The sequence below is a fragment of the Uloborus diversus genome, chromosome 10 (genome assembly GCF_026930045.1).
Source record: "Uloborus diversus isolate 005 chromosome 10, Udiv.v.3.1, whole genome shotgun sequence".
NCBI classification, from domain to species: Eukaryota; Metazoa; Arthropoda; class Arachnida; order Araneae; family Uloboridae; genus Uloborus; species Uloborus diversus.
In genome coordinates this window covers 8970435-8998301 of record NC_072740.1, presented here as the reverse complement: position 1 = coordinate 8998301, position 27867 = coordinate 8970435, and the positions used below count along the sequence as shown (strand labels likewise).

The 27867-nt window shown below is 33.6% G+C and overlaps 1 protein-coding gene across 1 annotated transcript in view; it reads right to left on the bottom strand.

The window, feature by feature from the left end:
* Positions 1–4568: 4568 nt before the first annotated feature.
* LOC129231642 (tyrosine 3-monooxygenase-like) overlaps positions 4569–27867 on the bottom strand; it is a 54984-nt gene continuing 31685 nt past the window's right edge. Inside the window, exons 2-11 of the mRNA XM_054866006.1 lie at positions 26976–27156; positions 26799–26887; positions 19881–19948; positions 18193–18243; positions 16790–16935; positions 11689–11824; positions 9640–9766; positions 8642–8737; positions 6065–6198; positions 4569–4737 (exon numbers count right to left, since the gene is read on the bottom strand). Of these exons, the coding sequence (XP_054721981.1) occupies positions 4569–4737; positions 6065–6198; positions 8642–8737; positions 9640–9766; positions 11689–11824; positions 16790–16935; positions 18193–18243; positions 19881–19948; positions 26799–26887; positions 26976–27156 (1197 nt within the window). The remainder of the gene's footprint in view (positions 4738–6064; positions 6199–8641; positions 8738–9639; positions 9767–11688; positions 11825–16789; positions 16936–18192; positions 18244–19880; positions 19949–26798; positions 26888–26975; positions 27157–27867) is intronic.

Here is a 27867-nt window from a genome sequence, read left to right as displayed (position 1 = left end):
ACGACTGGCACTGAAAACTAACCCTAATCACAAGTACCAGAGATTGAGAGGTCTACACTGCCGTGTGCAGGTAAAGGGCTATAACTGCAATTTTATCTTTTTTTTTTTTTTTTTTTTTTTTTGCATTTTGTCATCATTGTTTGTACGTTAGCTTTGTTGTACAAACTAACTTATTTGGTTTCCGCTAAAAGAAATATAATTCCAACATTTCCCAGTTGATAGTACTGAATCCAGCGCACAATTCTTCAAATATCTCGAAAACTCATTTCTGCAGATACTGTCGTTTACCTGCTCAAGACAGTACACACGAGAGACATACAGGTCTGCATCTCATTCATAGTGAGTTTTTTTTTTTTTTGTTATACCCAATTCAGCATCAAAAAATCTTAGAGTGAACTACTAATCGCCCCCCTTTCCCCACCCTTAGGGTAGGATTTTTTCCCTCAAATTTATGTAGGAACAACTTCAGGCTATACCCTTTCCAATAAAAAAAAGAATATTCTAAATCGGACTATTCCGTAAAAAGTTATGTGTGGTCATATATAAAAAAATTTGTGAGTGAACAACAAATCTCCCCCTTTTCCCACCCTTAGGGTAGGAATTTTTTCTTCAAATTTATATGAGACCAACTTCAGGGTATAACCTTTCCAATAAAAAAAGAATTATCAAAATCGGACTATTTTGTAAAAAGTTGTGTGGTCATACATTAAAAATCTGTGAGTGAACAACAAATCAACCCCCTTTTCCCACCCTTAGGGTAGGATTTTTTTTTCAAAATTTTTATGGGACCACCTTCGGGGTATACCCTTTCCAATAAAAAAAGAATTATCAAAATAAGACTGTTCTGTAAAAAGTTATGCGTGGTCATACATTTAAAAAAAAAAAAATATACGTGTCGAATTGAGAACTTCCTCCGTTTTTTCGTCGGTTAAAAATGGACGAGCGGCCAGTGTAAATGCTTCAGAAAAATGCATTACTGATATTTAAACTACGAAATAGCGGAATAAAGCTTTTAAATTACGTCATGAAGAAGAAAATCGCGGAATGAGAACTTCACTTTTGCGTTGCAAGTGGAAATCGCGGGATAAGCATCGAGAGCGTAAAGTGATTTTTTTTTTCTCCTACAAAGAGCTCTAGTTTAACTAAAAAGTTGTCAAAAGACATGTCTGAAATTCTGCCATTCGGGCCTAAATGAGCTTCCAAAAAGGAATGTTTTTGAAAAATGAAAAAGGAAAGAGAGCGGGGTAAAATACTTTTGTTAAACGCGAATTTGCAATTTGAACAAGAACTACTTCATACAGCATTTGAGGAACAGCTTCAAGATTCTCCAAAGTCGGATTAAAATGAAACATAAAAAAATATGCAAGAGGAATGTTTGCTTTACACTTTATTGGGAATAAAAGATACATGAATCTTGATAACAGCATCTTGAATATCATTTCACATTTCAACCTGTTCTTGAAATAGGGCAGTTTTAAACAATTTGCAATGTTGCTAAATATTTCAAAAAAAAATTAGATTTACAACCGGATCAAATACTAATAGAAAAGAGTCCTTTATCTGACAAATATAAATTTGACACAAATTATTTTTGAGGTTCTGAATAACCTGAGGCTTCTGAAATAACCTGAATATTTTCACAGCAACTGCATTTATCGAGTATTTTATTATAATGGTGACACCAAGGGAAATTTGCCGTATGTAAATATTATTTCACTTAATCTGATATGTTTCAATATTCGGGGCTTTAATTTTAAAAATTCGCAGTAATTTTTTATCCTATGACTTCAAATTTAAATCTCTTCCGTTTGATTTGAAAGAAAAGTTCAGCCTTAAGTTTTATAGCAATAGCATCAAATGCAATTTTGACTAGCTTGTGCTTTTAAATTTTATCGGATTTCTCAAGGAATAGAGGATAGTTATCAACTGTTAAAAGAAAAGTTCACCTACCGAGTTGGGTTGAGCGCGCTGCATATAGATCTGAAATGCTGCTTTTATGTCTGTCTTCCTATAGGTTTGAGAAAATATTTTAACAATAAAGTTTCTTAAGAAAAACACACTTTTTGCAGAAATATCATACATGTTCGCATTCGTGTCATACAACTCTTATTTAGTTAGTAAGCAAACTTCACAGTAAACTTGAACTAGAAGATAAACTAGTTTATATCACGAATCTAACATTGAAGAATATTGTTAAACATATTTAAAATCGGCAGTTTTTCGAGTTTCGGAAGAATTGTGGCATTTAAAATTTTAATTACAAAATGCTAGATTATTCTCTGCTCAAATAAGGGCTAATGAGATTAAGACCCAATACAAGAATTTAAAATGCTTATTTTCAAATATAAAAATTAACTTTTGTACTTGTAACGAAACTATCAAGAAGTGTTGAAAATTTTAAAAAGTAAATGTAATTGTTTTTAAATACAGTTGAACTGTGCCGACAGGAAATACTAAAAATTAAGTTATTTAACGATTTTTTCTTTACCAAGTTCAGTTCTTGAGTAGTATGAGTATTTGGCTTAGCTTCAAATGAGTAAAATTACTGAACAAATATTTGCGGGGTTTTTTTTTCTTTTCTTTTTCTTTTCTTTTTTTTTTTTTTTTTTAATTGCTGACTTTGTAATTATTTTTACTTTTCATCGCGTAAGCAAGATTTAAATTTTAGCTATGTTGCAGCGGTTTACCATTCACGCAGAACGGTAGATTGCTTCATAAGAGAGAAAATAGCCATTTCATACATGACTAGAGATGTAAAATTTCCGGAAATTTTGAAGTGGTGGAAAAAATCGGTTTTTTCGGGAAAAAAAGGAAAAATTGATTTTTTATGAATAAAAGTAGTTTTTCTTAATAGCTCTTTGTTTTTTTTTTTTTTTTTGAAACATATAAAGGTTTAAGCATTAAAAAATATATGCAATCTACATATCTTTTTCTACTTGACAGAAATACACATAAAGGTAAGTTTAGTTAGAAAAGAGAAAAAAAAAACTTTTTGGTTTTATAACTAAGAGCTTTCTTGGTTAAACACCAGAAATAAGTCGAGTCGTCGTTCAACCAATAATATTGGGTAAGGTGTGTCTAATCATAACAATTAAATTTTCTATTTTAGACTGTCTTTAAAACTTGAAGTAACAATTGCAATTTTTGACTTTCAAACATGATTGATATTGTTTGAAAGTAAAATAAGTATGATTTCCCTTCCTTACAGTGTAACTTCACTGTCTGAAAATGAAAACTATTGAGTTTTGACTTTTTCCAATCCAGTCTAAATCCAAATCAAAACTAAATTGGTTTTCCTTTTTTTTTTTCAACAGAAACCCCAAACCAAAACTGCATAATGGTTTCTAAAGCTGAAATAAAACTTAAACTGTTAATTCAGTTAATTCATGTGGTTGTGCTAAGCACAGTAATAAAAGTAGTCATACCTGCACTTTTGAACACAAATGAGTTATTATAACCAAGTTTTTATACATTTCGTAATTTACTTAATAAATAAAATGCTTTAGGGTCATTTTCTCAGGAACTATTTTTTTTTTAATTTGAAAAAAATAGATGACATCTGAATCAAATAGCCAAACTTTAAACACAAAATCTCAGCTTGAGCTCAACCGCAGATTTTACTTTTGTGCTTAGCACGGCAGTATACAGGTTACGGCAAAAAGACAAGACGAAAGATATGCAGACTTTGTTTCATATTAGACGAGTTTATTCACCTGCTTCTGTTCCGTTGAGTTTTGCATAGCGGTTATTCAATTAGTGCTAAGAATGCTTTGTGAAATCCTTCTAGGAGAGTCTCCAAAAAACAAAGCTAATAACCTAGGCTAGTAATGGTGAGAAGAGGTTCTAGAATAAACAGCACCCCGGCCCAAAGCCACTCGAACTCGAAATTTTTAACCAGCTTATGACTTAGCTTGTAATTTGAAGATCAACATAGAAACAACTGAAAACAGTTAAAGAAATGATATTCTTCAAAATATTTAAATTACTAGCAATGCTTTAGTTATTTTAAAAAAGGATTATGATACTAGTTCAGCAGGTCAATACATGTATCCAAAACGTGAATGTACAGTTCTATTTTAAACATTATTCACTTACATATCTAACCAAGACACAAAACTACGTATATTTTTATTACATGGTACACATGAAATGTTTCGCAACATTCACACAATAGAATCATCTGATGCTAGATAAAATCCTTGAGACATTTACCGAAAGGATTATTGCAGCTATAATCTCCATTAATTATCAAGAGTTAAGGGTTGGGAAAACATATGTTTAAAATTAGCTTTAAATATAAGTGAATTGCTTGCAAAACCAGTAATTTTCGGATTATTTGTTTTTTTTTTCTTTTAACATAATTGCATGAATTAAGTTTACAAAGATCTTTTACGCAATATTTTACTTTTAAAAGATAAATAGCTCTAATACAATTTTTTAGGGAATTTATGGAAGCTTATGAATTCAGTAGGACATAATTTTCAAAATTTTATGATGTGGTTTTTTTTCATTCATATTTCGTGCACAATATCAACACATTGTTACAACAAATGAAACAACATGAACACTTAATGAACAGTTAACTTTTTGATCGCACTAGAAAGTCGCACGATTTCTGTACGCAGACTGTCTGACAATGAATGCAGCTTTTCAGTTGAATCTAATATCTGGATCGACTGAGTGAAAGGATCATAGCGTACTTCATAATTGCGATTTAAATGCTGAGCGACGTAGTTTCTGAAAAACAAAACAGAAATTATGTAACAAATATCCATTAAGCTTTTTAAAATTGGACAACAATTTTAAACAAGACTGAAATAATCATCAGTTAAATTATAAAACTATATATATATATATATATATATATATATATATATAAATGGCCGTGTGTATGTTCCTTTAACACATCCCTAATTTACGTTGGAACTTTGCCAAATTCGATGCAGAGGTCTTTGGATGCTCAGGAATTTACATGTGGATCTATGCCCCGTATGCTGGGGAGGGGGGGGGGGAACCCCCACACACGTTGACGAGAAATTTTCCCTTTTTTAAATAAGTCGGATGAACATGCGTCACTTGACAAAACTTTTATTGCGAGGTAGACCGTGCAACACAGCTAGTATATATATGGGTATCCCCAAATGCCGTGTATAAAGTTGAAGTGGAGGTAGAGAACACGATAAACTGTAAGAAATATAATGGAATATATGGCCGCAAACGCGCAGTAGTGACGCACTACGTGCACAAAAAGTCAAAAAGGGATGGATGCGATTTTTGGCCATTCTTACTCAGTCATTATTTAGGATTGATAATAGAACATAATAGACAGGAACTATCTGGGTATAAGCATTTTTTACTTTCCAAAAAGCATTTCAAAGCACCTCCATATTTTTGACCTTCCTGGATATAGAGACGTCTCTCAAATAAATGACTAGAAATATGGGCTAATTTATCGAACCTTTCCAATGTTTCCAGTACCGTACTGGTTTCGCAGAGCGGTACATTTAGGCTTCACGAGGTGGTTAATGCAATCAATTTTTCGAAAAAGTTGCCAGTCGACTAGCTGACCTATGTTTTTCGTTGTGTTTACACGAGGTAACTTTGTGGAATCAATTTTTCTTCCAATAAGCCAAATTTATTCGAGTAGCTAATCCACAACGCTATTAAAACTGAATTGAGTTGACTCTTAATTAGTTTCTCGTGTGTAGAACAAACATTTGGTAATATCCCGATGAGTGAACCGTGTACTCAACTAAAAAGTTGACTACACTGAGAATAGTAGCTGATACTGCGAATAATATCGGCACACGGGAGGGGGGGTGCCGGGCACACTAGGCACAGTCGACTGTCGTGTGAAGGATGACAGGCGATTTCTTAACTTTGCTACCTGGTTACACTTCCTAAAAACCGTCCGATCGAAAGTTGATTCAACTAAGTTGCCACGTGTGAAGGAGGTCTTAATAGAGATAGTGCGCTCTCTAGTAAGCAGTCCAAAGGAAACACAAATTTTAAATTAAAGGGCTTACGAGAGCAACTTTATTTTTAAATCCTTAAGAGCCCTTACCTGAATTTCTCTTTGGCATCATCAAAAGTTTCTGCGACATAATAAATGTCTTGATAATCTTGGTCTTGATAAGGTTGAACAGCTGCTTTTTCCGGATCAAAAATGCGATGTTCCGGTTTGCTGGACAAGGAATGCTTAGGGAAGAAAAATTTAAAAAACATCAAATGTATGATTTTTTTTTAAATCTACTTTTAAAGGTTTACTTGTAAACTACAGGGTGTCCGAGAAAGATCCGTACAACTTCAAAATTTTATTGAAAAAGAAACAATAGGGTTAAAGCGAAACTAATTAGTACATTAGATAGAATAACTCAAAAAGTTTTTTTCTGCAGTATGTTTGACTATATATGGCGCTACATGTCAAGCAAAGGAATAATAAAGCATTTTAGGTATTTCAATGGCGGAACCCCTAAAGAAAGCTCAATGTGTTGCGTGGTTTATCGAAACAAAATCCAATAAGCAAACACAATGGAAGAAAACATCCAAGCAGCTGTAGCTACTGTTGATGTTAGCATGCTGAAACTGTCGTGGATGGTATTGGATTATCGTCTTGATATTGTTCGTGCTACGAAGATTATCATGACGATAATCCAATTCCATCCACGACAGTTTCAGCCTGCTAACATTAACGCTACGAAAGGGTCTCATAACTTAAGTTATAGGAAAAAAGCTTTTTGAGTTATTCTATCTAATGTACTAATTAGTTTCGCTGTAACCCTATTGTTTTTAACCGACTTCAAAAAGGAGGCAGTTATCAATTCATACCGTATGTATGTTTTTTTTTTTTTTTGTTTGTCCACTCATAGCGTCTCACCTAGTGAACCGATTTTGATGATTCTTTTTTTAATGGATAGGGGATGGCTCAACTTAGGTCCCATTACTTTGTTTGACCACATTTGTTCTTTAGAAAAAAAGTTATGGGCAAAAAACAGTAAATTTTATGCACTTTCCCTATTAAATGATTAAAATGATATTGTAGCGAAGTTCGCACTTGGCATCCGTGGATAACGGTGGCTCAGTGGTAGAATTCTCGCCTCCTACACGAGCGACCTGGGTTCAAATCCCGACTAGGACAAACTGAACTTTACTAAAATTTCTTTTCTACTGTTTCCTGTATTTTCTCGAATCTTCTAATAATTTATGTATCTTTCCAAGTCTGGAAAATTCCAGCACTTTCTCAAGTTGTATATAAGGAGATGTAACGTTCATTCGTGGTTCTGAATAAAGATCTCGAGTTGAGACTAACGAGTATTCGCTTCATTTGGCTTTCACATTGTCTTCGCTATCTTCATCTACGCGACAATATGAAACTCATTGTTATAAAAGTTTGGTGCCATATAACAGTAACATTAATTAACATTAATTGTAATGATAATTTTGAATGAAGGCTTCTCTGAAGCAAGCATCAAATTTCTTCAAGGGATATTTCGATAATGGGGAATCTGGCGCTGTCGTCTCATTTTTGGCGTAAATAATTTCAGTTTAGTAACCCTGCTGATTTATAGTAACCTTATCTGAATTATCAAAATCTTCCTTTCTTCAGTGCTATTGCTCCATAGTAGGGGTAAAACTAACCTGGAAGCGAGGTGATACAGTGATTAGGATCTGCTTAGCCTTCACAATGCTACCATTAGGTTTGACTCAACTACTCTGTAGTATTTTAATCGTTATCATCTATGCCGATAACAGATGATCGGAGCTAAGTAAAGAAAATACAGGATTGCATCATGAGCAACTTAGATGCTGTGGAATGTAAATTAGTTAGGAAAAACGTAATACTTAAATGGTTATAATTAAATTAAGTACGCATGATTTCCAGAGAGGAACAAAGATAAGTTCTTAGTGCCAATCGCTTAAAGTTTGACGCGTGTCAATAGTTTTTTTTTTTAGTATGGAGCATTTTTAAGAAAAAAATGTGAAGTTTCGTGATGGTAGCTTCATATTATTTCTGAAATACCTACATTTACACTAAAAAGAATGAAATAAAAAAATTTTGAAAAAAAAAAAATAGAACCGACTTCAAAATTGCTCTAAAAAGTGAAAAATAATTTTATTCTTTAAACACCATCGATAATGCTTTTAAACATAATTTTTGAAGTTGGCGCAAAAACGATAGATAAAATCATTCACAGCCATAACTTAAATACAACTATAAATTTAACCAGGACCAGTTTCTTCACTATCACATACATTATGCATTGATGACAACATATTTGAATAGCGATATAAATGTTTCGTTCGTAACTTTGGATGCTTTTCTGTAAAAAATATGAACGAAGCGTGGTTACACTGGATTTTACGTTTTGTTTTGCGCCAACTTCAAAAATTATGTTTAAAAGCATTATCGATGGTGTTTAAAGAATAAAATTATTTTTCACTTTTTAGAGCAATTTTGAAGTCGGTTCTATTTTTTTTATTCAATAAATTTTTGAAGTTGTATGAATCTTTCTCGGACACCCTGTATTTCGGTTTATTGTTACATTTATTTGTGAAAAGCGTCCACATGTTTATTCCCTGTTTTTTTTTGTCTTTCTTTTTTCTTCTTAACTTCTATCTTATAATTCAGAAAGGTACTTACCTCAAGTTCCCCGTAAGAAGATAAAAGTCCCGCTCCGTAGGCTTTAGTTTCCCCATTTTGTTTGCAGAGTCCAAACTCAACTGTAAACCAATACAACTGCAATGATAATTTCTCATAATTAGTTAAGAATATAAATTTCAAATGTGCAAAAAATAATTTTTAAAAAGCTGGTGCCATATCTGTTTTTCTCAACAACATTTATTTGTAAATGTAAAGGGTTAAAAGGATGTTTTTATTTTCTAACCACATAATATGTATACTAATTACGTAGTAAAACAATGATCGATGCTTTCTGCGCATTGACATTTATGTAAAATTTGAAGACAGTTTTATGTTTAAATGACCATATTTAAAACATTGCAATTAAAACACAATAGTTCTTAACTTACTAGACAAGGTATAAAATTATCTACTATTTCATTTGTTAAGATATATGTAATAAAATATTAATTTAAGCAAGAAATTATTTCAATTATCATCTATTTTTAGAGAAATGAAGCTGTCATGTAAATAATAATTTTCTGAAATCCTTTGCTGCAGAACAATTACTAAGTGTCGGTAATGAAACACTTATCTTTAGGAAAGAAAAGTGTAGGAGTAGTAAGAGAATCAAGACAAGAAATTAATAATTAAGAAAGAAAGTAAGTAAAATAAAATACTCGAAAGAAAAGAAATGCAAACAAAGAAAGCAGTTCAGCAGCAGCGAAGTTTTGCAAAATGAAGGAAGAAAACCCAATATTTGCAGATTTTCGCGAACATGAAAGTTCATAGTTGATATCTTTGCGTTACATTTTAAATATTAGTTCTTACATAAACCTGTGCTTTCAATTCAGTTTAATTTTAAAGTAATTTTTGAATGCTTGAAATATTCTTTTTTGCTTCTGTCACAAGTTCAGCAACTTATTATAAACTTCAATCACGATCTGCACTAGCTAATAAACAATGGTATAATTTTGTTTGCAGCTGAATAAAAAATTCATGTAAAGAGATTGACTTACCGTAGCAAATTTTTCAATCTCAACGTCAGAAGCACCCAGGGAAGCCAATCCAATTTCCTGAGAAAACTGAGCAAAACTTGAATCTGCTAGCATTGGAATGTGGCCCAGCAATTCATGAATACAGTCTCTGTAAATAAAAAATACTAAAATACCTTTTTATTATTCGTTAAGATGTGCCCAACTGTCTGCAATGTTTTTTTTGTGTGTGTGTGTGTGTGGTTTAAACATTGATGAAGATGTTGAAGTTCAACAGCATATACCAAATAGCAATTTGCATACGAGTATCTTTTATACCCACGGATATATAAGCATTTCTTTAAAAAAATACAAATTTTATTTGAAGGTTTTCGGCTCATAACATGCAAAGTTTTCCGTCAAACGTTACTAAACTTTCAGAACATTTGGCAACATACAAGAGAAACAACAGTAAAGTTTGAAATTAAAAGATTAAAAATTTGATGAAATATGAACGCTTAAAGCAATTAAATTTTCACTGCGCATGCGCGAAAGATATCATTGTATAACCTTCATAATCCAAAGCCCAGGTAGATTCTGCAACTCATAATCAAGTTCCAATTCAACATCTTTAAAATTTAAAAAGTTATCAGCGGTCTAATGGGTCGAATTTCAATAATACTTGACTTGGCGATGCATCGTGAAGGATCGTTCGCAAATAATCCGTTTTTATTATGAATCACTTTGCACGATAACAGAAAAGTGTTGCCAGTTTGCGAACGATCCCTCACGCTTCATCGCCGATCCAAGAATTATTGAAATTCGGCTTATTAGATTGCTGATAACTTTTTAAATTTTAAAGATATCTAGCTGGAATTTTATTATTAGTTGCAGGATCTATGTGGGCTTTGGATTATGAATGTTATAAATTGCTATTTTTCGCGTATTCGTACTATTCAACAGCTTTAAATGTTCATATTTCATCAAATTTTCAATCTTTTAATTTCAAGTTTTATTATTATGTTTTTCTTGTATGCTGTCAAATATTCTGAAAGTTTAGTAACGGTTGACGGAAAACTCTGCGTGCTATGAGCCCAAAATCTTAAAATTAAATTTGCATTTTTGAAAGAAATGCTTATATCTCCCTGAGTATAAGAGATACCTTCACAAAAATATAAAAGTAAATTCTATATAGTTTGTACAGTGCCGGTTAATAAAAATCTTTACATTGGGTTGGCAATTAATACGTTAACATGCAAACTCCTTGTCTTGATTTTACTTGGCGTGCTCCCTAGTGATTTGACCGAATGCTGAATATTCGGCTACAATCTGACCGTATGTTCGGTATTCTTCCAAATCAGTAGGGAGCATGTCAAGTAAAATCACTATAAAAAGTATACATGTAAAGTTTTTAATTGCCAACCAAATGTAAAGTTTTTTTTTTTTTTTTCGCCGGCATTGTAGTATATAGGATGATTTAAAACGATGGACACAATTTCAAATTGATATATTTCCAGCCCTGTATGATTCTGTCAGGTACATTTAAAAGAAGATGCTATAAGGTTTTGAATACTAACACTACAGTGATCCAGAACTATGCTGTAGCATCAGTTGTTATTGAATTACAAACAGCATCAGTTGGGGGGCAGCATGGCTTGCACTTTCCACTTCAGTTGTAACCACCGAAGTCTCCTGATCTTACACTGCGACTTTTTCTTGTTGAGCTCGTAAAAGATGCTGATTATGTACCACCTCTTCCCACAAATTTGAATGACCTCCGAAACCGTATCACAGCGATGGTGTACCGTATCACAGTGACATAAGGCATTTGTCATCGAGTGTGGGATGAATTGGGTTATGGTGTAGATGTTTCACGTATAGCCGGAGGAGGGCTTATTGAACATTTGTGAGTCTCCATGTATGTCTAATCATGTGTAATTTATAGAATTCAAGTGCAATGTATAGTGTAGGTAATAGAGCAATTTGAAATTGTGTCCATCGCTTTGAATCACCCTGTATATAATCCTCTCAAGCAACAGAATGAATGCTGCTGTACCCTGTATTTTTGTGGTTAGGGACAGATGTATTACTTACGGTTCAGGAGAATGATCAGGAGATGATCCATGTCTTACGTACTGGGTAGACTGGAAAACACGAAATGCTAAGCTAGCCAGGAAGTCTCGGGCAGTGAGTAGCCCAGCTGCTGGTCTGACTTGGAAGCCTGTTCTTTCTGAAGAAAAAATCAAACGTTAAACCATTAAAGTCAATTTTCATAAAATTCATTTTTTACAGCGGCAAAGAATTACGTTTAAATTTGTAAAAGCTTAGGTTGATTTATGGGTTTTTTTTGCTCATATAGAAATTTTGTTAAACTATTATCCGGATAATAGTTTAACCATGTGTAAAAACAAATTTAGTTTTGTAGAAAAAGAGTCGCACTTTAAAGCCCATTGAAAAACCGTGTTAAGAACACATTACTTCAAGAACAGAAATATATTATTCTGATCTCTTTTGCATAGTACACTTGTTATCATAAATTAAGAAAAAATTACATAAATGACGATTACTTAAAAAGTTACATGTAGATTTTTATGAATCTTACGCACAATCTGCAACACATACTAAGATGTAAAATAATATAAAAAGAAATGATCAGGTAATTATGGCAGTATATAAATTAACGCATCCCTAAAATGAATAAATCGAAAGTGTAAGTTTGCTATAGGAAAAGTACCTTAAATATGGAATATGTTCCCCTCTAGAAGCAATACAGCATACACAGCAATGTGTGATGCCGTCAGTTATGTGGTCTATCAGTTCCACTGGAAGCGGGAACTATTGTCTTGAAAAGTAGTATCAAGCGCGGCAAGGGTCAGAGGGGGCGAGTTGAGCGCAGCTAGATGTCTCCCTAAAGCATCCCAAACGTGCTCGATAGGATTCAAGTCCGGGGATAGAGCTGGCTACTCCATGCAGAGAATTGTAGCCTGTTGAAGATCTACGATGCGAGCTCTGTGTGGTCTTGTGGTATCGTCATGTAACAGGAAAGCATCACATATTGCCCCGGCATATGGGCGCACATAAGCATTAAGGATGTCATCTCTATAAGCCTGAGCATTTACGGTTCCCCTTGGAAAGACATAAAAGTCTGTGCGTCCACCTAAAGAGATGTCACCCCAAACGCAGCTACTGCCTCTTTCGTATCCATTTCTTTCGCGGATGTTTGACGGATGATAATGGGTTCCAGGTTATCTCCATATCAAATAACGCCTACTATCGCTTCCTAGACTAAGTCTAGACTTATCCGTTAAAAAAAGCCCGCCATTGATCAGATGTCCAGTCGATATGTTGTGCCCACTGTACACGGTCCCTTCTATGGTGAGGTGCGAGTGGCACACAAATGGCTGGTCGCCTTTTATACATACCACCTTCTTGAAGCCTTCTACGAACAGTTGACGTTGACACCAATCTTCCGATGGCTGAAGCAAGGAAGGATCTGAGATGAGTCAGAGTAGCGGCTCTATTCCTGTGTGCACATAACCTCAAAAATCGGTCATCGGCTCTCGTCGTAGCTGTTGGTTGTCTTTAGCTAAACCTCCTGGATGCCGAATCTGTCATTTGAAATTGGCTCCAAAGTCTGTGAACCACAAAAGGACTCCCACTTAGCCATCTGGCTACTTCTGTTTGACTTTGCTCTGCCTCTACTCTCCTAATGGCTTTCCATCGTAGTTCTACAGACAAATGATGCCTGGAAGTCATTGTTACAAAATGGCTATCTCGGATTTCTTATGGCAGTATCGCAGCGCAGTTTATAGGCTTGCTCTCAAACATGAACTTTTTATACTCCTCACAGATGACGCACTCCGATTTCAATGCACCTAATTTGCATATTGCAGTGCTTCTACTCTCCTAATGGCTTTCCATCGTAGTTCTACAGGCAAATGATGCCTGGAAGTCATTGTTACAAAATGGCTATCTCGGATTTCTTATGGCAGTATCGCAGCGCAGTTTATAGGCTTGCTCTCAAACATGAACTTTTTATACTCCTCACAGATGACGCACTCCGATTTCAATGCACCTAATTTGCATATTGCAGTGCTTCTACTCTCCTAATGGCTTTCCATCGTAGTTCTACAGGCAAATGATGCCTGGAAGTCATTGTTACAAAATGGCTATCTCGGATTTCTTATGGCAGTATCGCAGCGCAGTTTATAGGCTTGCTCTCAAACATGGACTTTTTATACTCCTCACAGATAACGCACTCCGATTTCAATGCACCTAATTTGCATATTGCACTTTTATTGAGCAATTCTTACTCAGCAACATATTCAAATTTTACACGGTTTGGTCTATTTTTGAAAGAGTTATCGCTATTTTTTGTGATTTCTCCTTAATTTATGATAACCAGGGTATAACAAACTAAAGACGATCTGCCTATCAACATCTTGTCGGAGGATGTTGGCCAACCAAAAATGAGAGAGTTACTTTTTTTCTATCCACGGCGTTAATGAAATGCGAGCCAAATTAAAGACCAGATTGAAAAGTTTCTCTATCGGTTACCTGATAAGTCTCTCACAGGCCTAACCTAATTGTAAACTAAACATTAAAATAAGGCTACACGCAAAGAGATGGGGGAAGTGGAGAATAGTTGTAAGACAGAATTTTCTGGACGACTGCATTTATTCCAATTAAATCAATTGCGCTACATTTCTTATGTAAGGTTGTTCAGCGCATATGTATGAAGAGAAGTGCTTTTTGCCCATCAGTTAAAAATACAATTTGTTTCAAACTGCAGGTAAGACCTTGTAGGTAAATATTCTATAAGTCAGCTTGATCATAACTTCAACTACCGATCAGTTAGAAAGTAAAGATGTTTTATGTTTTGTGGGAAACACGAGTTTCTTCGCACTTGCGCTTGATGCATTGTTTGTGCAATTGGATGAGTTGTTCTTCGCGCGTATTCACTGTATGTTGGCTCATTTGTGAAAACAAAATTAAAAAAAAAACATTAATTTGAATCCTCACAATTCAAGTTAATCCCAGAAACCCGATGCTGGATAATGTGTGCTGCATGATGTATGCTGGATGATGTATGCTGGATTACCGTTCAGACATTTGGGCAATTTAGGATAGTAAAATCCGTAATCGGTAGATAAAGCTGACATTTGTCCAAATTTAAGGGAGGCGACGCACGGACAAAAGTATCCAAAATGTCCATCATTAATATAGAAAATTAATAATAAATGAAATAATGATGAAAATGAAATGAAATAATAAATGATTTATAAATGACTCTTAAAAAGGATAGGATATCAACTACGGTCAAGTGAGGACAATAAGCCATTTCGTGATTGCTAAAAAAAAAAAAAAGCAATAAGATCTCGTTGAAGTTATTCCACTACAAATAATGAAAATGATTCTGATATTTTAAATTGCTTGCTAACATTATACGAAAGATTTAAATATTCAAGATAAAAAAATTGAGGTGGGCAATGTCGTTCTTTTTAATAATCCGTTCATCAGAGGGTCGTTCATTTTTTTGATCCGTTTATTTAGCTCGTTTATTTGAACGACTTCGTTCATTTAAAAAAGTTGCAGGTGATCTCTCTGCACGACATACTAACGTACATTCGAGATGTTTCATTAGATGAGTAATAATATCCTTTGAAGGAAAAATAACTAAAATTATCTAAAAGTAAGGAAATATGCCTATGAAAAAAATTGAACACATCACGAGTCAGCAAGTAAACACGGCGAAAGCATTCCTTGATATATGATAAAGCAATTGTTGAAGTAAATACAGAAGTAATGTTCTTAAAATAAATTCAGAATACAATACAAGACAAGATGACATTTTTTTTAAAAAAGGAAATAACGTACTTACTGCCAATTTGCTGCAAACCGGATTAAAAAAAAATATATTTAAAAAAAGTAAATATCAGCTTTTTAAAACTGGCGTAATTGTTCGAAAATGACCTTTTTTGACCCCAAAACAAAAATACGCCAGCCATGACATCTCCCCAAAAAAAGAGAGGTGCGTTCGTTGAAACATTTTATTCCAGCTACAGCACTATACATACATATAGTATTACCAATAGAACATATATATAGGCAGATCAGCCGGAGTACCGGGTAACTTAAAAAAAAAGGCTCACCTAAATATTAAGGAGCTTCAAAATTTTCCCACAGTATCGATGAAGACACTGGGGGGGGGGGGATGCAATTTTTTTAATGAGGGAAAAATTTAAACAGTAACAATATTTATCAAAAAATCTCTGGATATTGAATGTTAAACAAGCGACTTGGAAGTCACCAATCAAGTTAAAAATAAAGCCAAATCATTGCAGACGGTAGTTGAAAGGGACGTTTATAGAAGACAAAAGAATTGCCAGAAAAACTGATAAAAGGTATTTTTAGAAATAATTTTGGCGACAGAAAGAGTGAGAAAGATTTTAGCAAGTGTGTGGGACAGGAAGTGGAAAGTCCAAGTATCTTGTTAGTAACGAATAATTTGCATTGCAAAAGGTGTTCCTTGTTTCACCGAAAGACGTGTCTGCAGTAATTTGCAATTTTTGAGTATCAAAACGTTGGTTAATTGATTCCTTTCATTTTGTTAGTTGCCCAAACAAGTTACACAAAACATTACTGATGAATACATTGGAAAATTTTTAATGAACTGCAACGGTTAAAGAAAAAAATGGAAAAAAAAAGGCAGAAGGTAAAAAGGTTCGAAAGGAATATATTGTACTGCACTGACAAAACGGAAGTTTGAGATTGATTGAGGGTTAAAAATTTGAAGATAAATGTAATTCAAAAAATAATAATAATAATAAATATATAAAATAAAATAAATAATGACACATTATCACAAGTGTATCAATACAATATTCAAAACTGCTCACCGTTCAAAAGAACGGTCGTTCATTTTTTACGTGAACGAACGGATCCGTTTATTTTAAGAATTCGTTCTTTTTGACCCGTTCGTTTATGAACCCTAATAATATTCCCTAATAAAAATACTTTTTAGTATGTCCGTAAACGATTTTAAAAGCAGAAAGTTTGAAATTTTTTAATTAAAAACTTTGCAAACAATATAAGAATTTTTATGAAGTAAAATTGCACTGTAAAATAAAAAAATAATACGCGAATTGAATAATTTTTTAATGTAAATATTTCTTGTATGGTAACGGAAACTTACTTTTAAGAAATTGCGACACATCTTCAAGTTGTGGGATATTATCAGCTCGGTAACCACATTCTTTTTCGAGAACAGAAAATACTTCTAAATATTGAGAGCAGGCATGCGTAGGAAGGAAAAGTTTCAGGTTACTAAACACAACACCCCTGAAAAAATTCAGAGCCAACAAATATTAAGATTATCAAAAATAATGAAACATTCAAAGCGATTAATCAAAAAGAATTGTCAACAAAATGCAAGGCTTATTTTTCGTCTCTTAGTTATAAACTTAATCTTTATTTTTCTAATAGTTTTGTTAAATGATGTTAAATAATTTGTAGCTCTAACATTCAGTTTCTAAATTTTAATTGAAACGACAATCAAAATTGTGTTTTTTGACACAAATACGTAACAAATATAGGTTTCTGAATTGTTCAAAAATATGAACTTGGTACTAAAATGCATTTCACTGAAAATCAAAATTGTAAGAAAGCACTTAACTTATGGTTAATGATTAGAAGTTTTATTTTCTGAAAAAAGTGAGGTATAATTGAAAATTGAATACAAACTTATCTTTGGAGGATCGAAATGGTGTTCATATGATTAAAATGTTTTTTATTTTGCTTTTTAAAAAATACCTTATAATTATAAGTGTAAAAACTTAAAACAGCGGCGTAGAAAATTAAGAGAACTTTCAGTTCTGTAAATAAAAGATAAGTCATCCAACTAAATAGAAGTAAGATATTACAAGAAAAAGAGTACAGAATTTTACAAAAAAATTGAATTGTGCGAAGTTGTGCGAACTTTGTTTGGAAGATAATAAAATTAGGTTTTTCCTAAACAGATAGAATATCAATTTAATGTGCAAGGGTGCATACCAGCAGGAAAGGAACTTTGCTTTGTTGAACATTTTATCATCCAATTTATTTAAATTCTCAAAAGTGTTTCAGTCTGTTAAATCTGTCTGATTATCGAAGACCTAAAGTTGAACAGTTTTACGAACTAACAAATAAGTGCATGTAAAGAGAGTTAGTGTAAACTTCGCTTTAAAGTTATTGAAATAACTCCATGGGAATTTTCATAATTACTGTTGAATCAATAAGCGCTGTTGGGGTAGTTAGAATGCAGTCATGTCTGTTTATAGAGAAGCCATACATGATGAACTTTTGGTTTCGTAATAACTACTTCAGTTATCCTTCTCGTCTTACTGTATACTATTTAACTTTTTATATCGAAATTACAACTATGTACCGAAATTTTAATTTAGTCCCTGTAGCGATGTAGACTTCGCTATAAATGGACGCGACTGTATTTTTCACTTCATTAATCATGACGTCAGCAATGAAGACATAATGGTAAGTTAAAAAGGCTTTTACTTTAGGGAAACAATTTTTAGTTTAAAAAAAAACTTATCACAAACTTACCATGTACGAATTTCATCCTCTGTGTATTTAACAGTTGGTATCTTTTCTCCACTGCAAAATAAAATTGAATGTTTCTTTTTAACATTACCTCATTTATTGTAGCGTCAAGAATCGATTGGTATCAGCTAGAGATGAAATTAACCTAACTGTTTAATTTCAGAACTGGGCCGTCATTTCGAAATATTGCAAGATCCACCTAAATCTGTTTGTGAATATATACAGGTTGCTCCGTTTTAACCTGTAAGACCTTTATTTTCGCAACCGTTAGTCTTAGATGTATACTTCCAATTACAAAAATGTTCAAAATCAGATGCAGAGTTAAGACAATGAAAGTTTGAAGTAAAAATAAAAATAAGTCAAAAAATACAAAAATACTTTTTATATGGGCACCACTAAACTAATACTTTTTATATGGGCACCTAACTTTTATTTAGGGAAATAATCTCCATTGAAAAATAATTCCAAAACAAAAAATTTGAAATTAATACGACCAATATTCACCGAGATATGAAACTTAGCGTTTTGCGACTTCACCACTTTTCACTCGCCGTCAATAACACCTTATGGGGGAAAATATAGCGGTCGTTAACAAATGTTTAAAATTATATGTATGCACAGAGTGTGGTATTGCAAATTTTTCGAGGCTTTGTTGTGTGTTTATGCGTAACGCAGCATAACATTTGCATTTATTTTTGAATAGTAATGAAAAATATAAAATAGTTCGTTTTTTTTTACTTCGACAACCTGCCATTCTTTTGAAAGGGCGATAAGTTCCAATCTCATCTTCTCCTTAGGGTCCCTTAAAACTTTGAACTGGAATATCTCCTTGAGTTTTGGTAGCACAAATGTCAAGGTTTTTTTTCAGTAATAGTTTTCAATGGAGATTATGTCTCTAAATATTTGTTAAGGACCGAGAGCCCGTATAAAAAGTTAAATTTTGTATTTTTGACTCATTTTTATTTTTGCTTCAATCTTTCAATATCTTAACTCTGCATCTGATTTTGAACAATTTTGCAATTGGAAGTATACATCTAGGATTAACGGTTGTGAAAATAAAGGTTCTGCATGTTAAAACAGAACACCCTGTATATATTTTTCTTTTTAGTGGAAGATTTTTGCAAGGTCAATGAAGAATACAAACTACATGCTTTCTATGTTTACAAGAAAAATCTCGGTTGCGCCACTTGAATGAATTTTGAAAAATACAGTTATCAATGCTGTAACACGGAAACGCTAACTGTGTTCTTCCTTCAAATTATATTCCATATAATGTGTTTAATGCATATAAGCATTATGCAATCGGAGGAAAATAGAAAATCATATAAATAAAAAAACTCATCCTTGAGAGTACTTTGCTAAATATTTTTTTATGACATGACCTATTCATGCGTGCGTTTCTTTATATTTGTGATTAGTATATTTGGTTTTGCGTAAATGAGATTTATAATGAATATGCTAAATGTTTTAGTCATTCAAATATAATAAGTTTTGAAATTTTACAGAAAATTAGCTCTGCTTTTGAAAAAAAAATATTATTCCAAAGTTCACTCTTAAAAGAATTGAATATGTAACTTATTGCAAAACCAATGAGAGTATAATTCTAAAAATAAAGTCAACTTCTCATCAAATTGAAAACAACATTTATTTTAAACTGATAAAATATGCACTTAAAAGAAAAAAAAACTTACTATTTATAATCAAAAGCAATTTCAGCTATTTGTTTCCTTCTTGCGCGATAAATTGGGTCTGAAAATCCCTGAAAATTAAAAAATAAATTAGTTAAATTTAGCTAAATTTATACAGAATGTAGCATTTAATATAGAGCAAAAATAGTTGAGTCAAAATCTTACAATGTTAATAAAAATTTTAGTAACTTTTAAATTTGATGAAACTCAAAACCTTACGCCGTATTTTTCTCTGTTTTGCATAAGATTGGATCGATTCGTCGACTTTTCATTTTTCCGACGCCACTTACAAGTAACCCTACCCAAGTGTGAATCACCGATTTGAAAAAAAAATTTGCACATCGATAGATCACTTTAAAATATTGAATACTTATTTTTTTTATCGGCAACAAGCACTTTTAACGGAGTGAAAGGGTGAAACTTACCCCTAAATATTGGATAATTGGACATTAGAGGGTACAATGTATTCTTTTATTTTACATTTTTAACTATAAAAACTCAAATCCATCCATCCACTATAATATTAAAATCTGTTCGCGTCTGTCTGTCTGAAGATCTATCTTCTCGAGAACCGCTGCGAATCGGGAGTCAAACGAGATACCGATCAATTCGAAATTTCCCAAAGAAAACAATAGGACCAATCTCGTAATTGTGCGACTTTAATTAGCGGAGATATTAATTAAAACGTTAATTAACATAACGTTATTCGGGAATTTTATTTCTTTTCTGTTGCCATTTTGAATTTGCGTGAGCAAGTAAAATTCTAATAATTGTTTTAAAAGAGATTTTTTTGGCTGCTGTCCAAATCTTAAAACAACGTTTCCATCTAGAATTTCATTTTAAATTAGTTTAAAATTGGTTGCTCTATTCGGATATAGCCTTTATTTTATCGTCTGTCCTTTTTTTATTTTTTACATTCAACGTTCTTAACTCCTTTCAACATATGAAAGTTGTTTCTTTAGCTATGTTTATTGATTGTAGTGTAAGTTTATCATTCACCGGCCTCATATTTTGGTACATTTAGGATGTGCAACTAATTATGTTTATTTTGTTGGATTTTTTCCCGTCACATCTGTGAGTTTTCGAATTGTAATAACTCTCTTTTTCCTTCCTGTTTCTATTTTTGAAATATAGTTTGTATTGTTAAAAGAACATGTTAAATTAAGATTGTTTGGATTTGTGAAACAGAGTTGAACAAAAATATTGTTTTTAAGGATTTTAACTAAAGCTTAATTCGAATCTGATGACTTGGTATTAAATTAATGATGATTGGTATTTATTAAGTCTTGGTGCTTCAGTTTCACGTAAGCAACTAAAAAGTATGTGTCATTTTATGTAAAAAGCTGATCGTAATTGTACATACAAATGTTTTACGTATAGTCTATCAGATTTAATTCAGTTTAAAGTGAGCACAGATTATAATTGATAATGCATATGTTTTCATCTTTTGTGCTAATTGAAAATACTCATAACTTGCATTATTGATAACTATGATTAACTTTAAAGAGATTTTTGCCAAAAATATGCTCTACTGGTGTTTGAAAACCTTGCATTACGCGTGTTTATTTACTCCTTAGCGCTTTTGAAACTGATGTCAGAGTAATACAAAAACATCAATTGGACATCGCTTTCATTTTTTAAGTAGCCCGTGCAACGCCGGGCACGCAGCTAGTAATGATTGAAAATTTGAAAAAACTAAACAAACTAAAGTTGACGTGTTTCAGGATTTTTCTGAAAATACTGTTTATAGGGGTAAACCATCCTCCGCAATACTGCCGTGTACAGGTAAAAGTCAGTAACTGCAAATTTTTAATTTTTTCTTTCTTTTTTTGCATTTTTATCATCTATTGTACGTTATCTGTATTGTACAAGCTCGCTTATTTGGTTTCTGCTGAAAAAAAGGCACGAAAAAAAGTCTAATTGCATTTTCCTATAGTTAGCATTGAATCTACCACACATTTCTTCAAATATCTCGAAAACTCATTTCTACAGGTACTGCCGTTTACCTGCACATGGCAGAATACTACCCCGTAACGGTGAATAACTCCGAAAATTAAATCTATCGTAAGAATTTCATGTTACATATCAATAGAAAGCTCCATTTTTTAGCTTTGCAATATTTTTTGAACTTTCATTCTAGTATAATTAGGAAAGAAGTTACAGCCATTTGTAAAAACACACTTTAAATGTCTTTCGCACATTTTGAGTTTTTTTATATTTTGAACAATTTTCAGAATAGAAACCTAAAAATTGGCAAGATCACTTATCTTGTCATATGTGTCCTTCATGCAAAATGTTATTGAAATCGGAAATATTGAGGTCAAGAAGGTGATTTATCTAACATTGAAATGCTCATCGGCAACTAGCCGCGCGTCGGGGTAAGATTGCGAGCAATGATTTACCCCTATAAACAGTTCTTTCAGAAAATTCCCAAACACGTAAACTTTAGTTTGTTTATTTTTTCAAATTTTCGATCAGAATTTGAATTTTTGTAATTAAAAATTTAAAATAAAGGAAGATATGTACCTCTAATATCAGTGGCGGATTGGTTGAAAAAATCGGCCCTGGCATTAGGAGATGTAGCAGCCCCATAGCTCTTATAGATATTAAATTTTACCTAACGATTGGGATATCACTTAAAATTGAGGAAATTATTTTTAACTACTAAATATGTTTTATTTAAACGAAATTTAGCAGATAGGAACACTTCTGCTCTTTAATTTTGAACAAATTGATACAGTATTAGCTAAACCTTATTTTGGGGGAAATTTGTGATAGTAATTGTGCATTTAAGTATTTTTATAATGCCCGGAACTTGATTGAATATTTCCGTAATGATAACACTGCTTGTTTAGTATATCCTTTTCTGCAGTCATAACAAGTAACTTAATTGCCCTGTTTTATGAAACTGATCTAGCGATGTTCACATGGGTGAAAGACTAGGGCCGTCTTAGAACGTGATGGGTCCCTCGACACACACACACATTACTGTGCCCTGTCATAAACATTCCTTTTTTTATACTGCCATACCCTGACGATCCCCAGACTCGATACGAGGTCAAAAACCTGGTGGGAGAGGCAGGGCCCGATTAAGATAGCAGGGGGCCCTAGACCATGTACCTTTTTGGGGGCCCCTTTGTAGTCAACCTTTGCAATTTTAGCCATAGCCGAAATTTTTTAGCTATTGGTTTTAAAAAAATGAGCCATTTAGGGGCCCCAAAAAAGTGGGGGCCCTAGGTCATGGCCTAGTTGGCCTATTCAGTAATCAGGCCCTGGGGAGAGACCGAGTACGAGTTTGGCAGCCACTTAATTTTCTTTTTCAAACGCATGTGTCAATACAAAGGGAGAAAGTAGACTTAGCTTTCTGGCTTCTGTGAGTCATTAAAGTATTAGCAGTATAAACTTAATGAAAAGATTAACATTGAGTCTGAAATAGGGGGGTCAAGGGGGCCTCTCCCCCGGCAAAATTTCGAAATTGTAGTCCTAAAAACTCAATTTTAGGCAATATTTGGTGATGTTAGGGGAGCGTAGGTTCAGGGTTTCTCCTGCTACAATTTTTCGGAAGTGGAAGTCCAAAAACAGAATTTCAAATTATCTTCGAGTATATGCTATTAAGAACGGTTCCGGGGGCTCTCCTCTGAAATTTAAAAAAAAAATATTGGCTCTGAACCGCAGTTTTAGAAGATCTTTGGTGATTTTAAGTCGAGATAGATTCCGATGCCATCCACCAGAAAATTTTCAAATTGAAGTCTTAAAAGCCTTTTTTGGTAAAGACTAGGGCACCAGCAGTTACTCGAAGTTAAGTTCCAAAATCGAAATTTTTGCTGACCTTCGGTGATGTTAGGAAAAGGAGTTTTCAAGAGGCTCACCCCGGAAAATTTTCGAAATTAAAGCACTAAAAACGAGATTTAAAACGTTCGTCATTGATGATGCCGAGAGAGAGGAGGGGACGGGGCACTTTCTCAGAAAATGTTTGATACTGTTAATTTAAAAACACAGTTAAAAACCATCTTTGGGAATGTTTAAAAAATGGCAGAGGTTCGAGTGCTTTCCTCCAGCATATTTTCGAAACTGGAATTCCATGTTATGGCGGGAGTGGATTCGGCTGTTCTCTTATGAAGTTATTCAAAATTGAAGCTCAAAAATTTAAATTTTACGCGTCTTCGATGATATTAGGAGGGGGGGGGGGTTCTGAGGACCACAGGAATTCGTTCAACATTGGTTTTTATCAACTTATTTTCTTTTTAAACTGAGGAGCTCCGAAACCGAGAGTTTGTACAGCGTACAGAATACTTTATGTTTCGTCAAAAAATGTTTGAAACTCACATTTTGGCGGCCTTTGGCCTTTGATTTGATAATCTTAATAAGGTAGAGTCCTTCATGCTCCTCAATGGTATTTTAAAATTGCATTTTTTAAAATAATTTTATGGAAAAAAATATTTTGTCACTTTTATTCCAATTGTTATAAACAGGGTCGCCGAGAGCAAAAAAGGGAAAAAAATGACATAGGTCAATTTTTTTCACAGGCCCCTTCTACACCTTTCGCCATTAGGATATTTTACCCTCTGCACGAGTTCAATTTCGAGTCGGGCCCCTATTCTCCAATAAGCTGACATGACCTCACGTCGGCCCTTGTTGTAAGTTGCATTTTAGAGCAATTGTGAATTTATCTATCATTTATAAATAAAAGCAAATAACCAGCATATATAAAGAAACCAAAAGTGTTTTAATTTTGTACTACCGCTAAGGTTTTTTTTTTTTTTTTTTTTTTTAATTATATCACTAAAAATATATTGGCAGCCTCAGGGCCCGACTAACTAAAAGTAAGACTCTAGGCCCAGATTAATTTGGAGGCCCCGTGAAGCCTATGCACTGTTTGATTTACATTTTTAAAGCAGGAATGCACTTCTGGAGGCCTCTTTGTCTAATCACACAACTATGTATAAATCACTTATGTGCATTTATGAATCCCCTTTGGGTCCCCTCATAATCGTGACCAAGGAAATTCGTTACTGACAGAATTATTAAAAATTCTCCTCTAAAGAAGTTTTTTTCCAATTAATAAATCATAATTTTTTTTTAAAACACATGTATTTTTCATATCGTTGTAATGCTATGCATAATTCTTTGAAAAATGTGGAGCCCCATAGGAACATGGGGGCCCAGGCCTAGGTAGCCTGTGTGGTAATCAGGCTCTGGACAGCCCAATTTCAGAATCCCCCCCCCCCCTCTTGGTGACTGCCCTGCCTCCCTCCACCCGCAAGCTTTAGCCCATGCATGAAGAGGAGCTGAGGCTGTGTTTTGCGAATTTGCGTTATTCAAAGCACATGCGCGCAAAATTTACATTTTGCTGTTAGTAGACAGGCCCGAAATACTTTGCTGTTAGTTGATCGGCCCAAAGCATGACCGGCCCACCGGGCAAATGCCCGGTTGCCCGCCGGCTGTATCCGCCAGTCTAATATCCCAATTATCAAATATTCAGGGGTAAATTTCATCCAGTAAGTGTGTTTGTTGCCGTGTTCAATATTTTTAATTGTTCTATATGTGCAAAGTTTTATTCCAATCAGTGATTAACACTTGGGTATGGTTACTTGTTAGTCGATAACGCAAGTCGATAAGCATATTTTTTCGACGAGTGCATTCAGTCGAATTTTTATTATTTTTGCGTATTTAGCACATTTTACTTACAATTACATTTTATTTACTTTTATTTTTACGAATAATATTTAGAAAATAAATGACACTAGTCGACCCCTGTGAGAACTTCCCTTTACACAGATCTCTGACACATACCCATCAATACCAATAAAATACTGTATGTAATTGTACGGTTCCATGTAATTACATGGCTACACAGAAGGTACCTGTAAGTAAGACATAACAATGATTCTGATATAAGCGTATTTGGGACGTTTCACGGAAAGCGTACATTGTGTCTCGCACATTGCAGCTAATATATTTTAAATAAAAATTGAAATTTAAAAAGCTAATTTAGTAAAATTTGATTGCTTGAGAAATCACATACGTGTGATTTCACAATAGTGTGAAATCACAAATGTGTGATTTCTCAAGCAGAAAGTTTTGTTGATTAACTTTTAAAAGTATTGTTTTATGACATATATTAACCATCACATGCTGGACAAAATAACGGCTTTTCCATGATAAATGTTATGTAGAAAATTAACTACACCAGTTAGCCACTATGGTAACCCCCTTTACACATATCCCTAACACATACACATCAGTACCAATAGATTGCTGTAAACTAAGGTACGGTGTCATACGCGTAATTATATGGAGGTACATCCAGGTACTATTTGTATAATAGCTCTGAGCTTCCATAAACATAATTTCTTGAAATTTATATTCTTGGGTAAAAAGAATCGGAGTTGTGTGTGCTTTTTGTGATTTAGATTTTCGCTTTGCTGTGCAGGAAGGTTGGTTTGCCACCCAACTCTCTAAAATGAACTTTTAAACGCAATTACGTTTTCACAAAGCATTGATATTAAAATTGATTAATGCGGTCGTTTCAAAAGCAAACAGTAATATGTTATTTCCAGGATTGGTGTGAACAAGTTCTTCAGAGATTTTCTCATATAATACATTATACTTTACATTTGTATATCCCTTATTTGCCGGATCGATTAGCCATCCCTTAAGATTTCCCTCTTGATTATCTCTTAGCCAAGCTTTAAGCTCCTGATCGTAAAAACTATTTTTCAAATATTCTCTCATACTGTCTTCGCTTGACTTTGATCCATCGAGATTTTCGTGCTTATATCGCAACCAAAAAAGCTATTTCCAAGGTTTTTAAGTTATTTAGTAAAGTTTACGCACATGAGCTGAATGAATATTTTAAATTTTTAACCGTATAGAAAACACTGAATTAAAAATAAATTCCATGGGCATTTATTGACTTACTGGATGATCCATATCCAATTCAGGTTCAAATTTGGTCATTATATGAGTACAGAAATCCAAATCACTGATGTGTCGAGGAAACCATGGATCTGAAAGAGGGAAAGTGATTGAACTCCTGAAACGCAGAGATCAAGTATAGATAATAAAGTATGAACTGCAGAAAAAAAAAAAAATTACCTTTAATACTTATTTTTTCTTCAACCAAAATATTTATATCCTGAACAGAATTTGCCTTTAGAGCCTTTATGATGTGCAGCACTCGATCTTTTGTAGCATCAACTCTAACCAGAATATCAAACATGAAGTCTTTTTTCTTCGATGTTCTGGTTTCCAAGTGCACAATACATCCTTGGCAAGACTGAAATAATATAAATAACTTATGAAAGTTAGTCATTTTTATTCTCTCAACGTCGAATGTTAAATGCGTTTTTTTTTAATTAAAAAAAAAGTTCTAAAACGCTTATTTGGACGACTTTATTATTTGAGAATAGGGTAATGTTGCGGAGTGAACAATCCCGCTCAAATATCTCGAAGTACAGGGTGGTTGTAATTAAAGTTACCCTGTTTAGACCTCTCTAGTGACCGTTCTACTCATTGGATTTCGATGAAACTTGGAATATAGATTATTTAGACCATGGGGAGTAGGATTATGCAATAAAAAAATTAGTTCAAAAATCTACCACCAGGTTAGAAAAGGGCGCATGAATAAAATAAGACGGAGACTGTGACACAAAATCGATCTTATTTACAGAATTTGTTCAATGTGCATTCGATCTACGTCAATCACGTGTTCAAAACGTGTTATAGCGTGAGCCACAGTTTCACGAAGGGTTTCCCTATCACGAGCATGAACATGGCGCCATATGCTGTCCTTTAATTCAGGCACCGTCCGTATGCTTCCACCATAGACCCGATCTTTCAGAAGCCCCACAACCAGAAGTCACACGGATTTAGGTCCGGCGATCGCGGGGGCCAAGCTGTAGGAAAATGCCTAGAAATTGTCCTGTCATCACCGAAATGCATACGGAGCAGTGCTTTTACTGGACGAGCAATGTGAGGGGGTGCACTA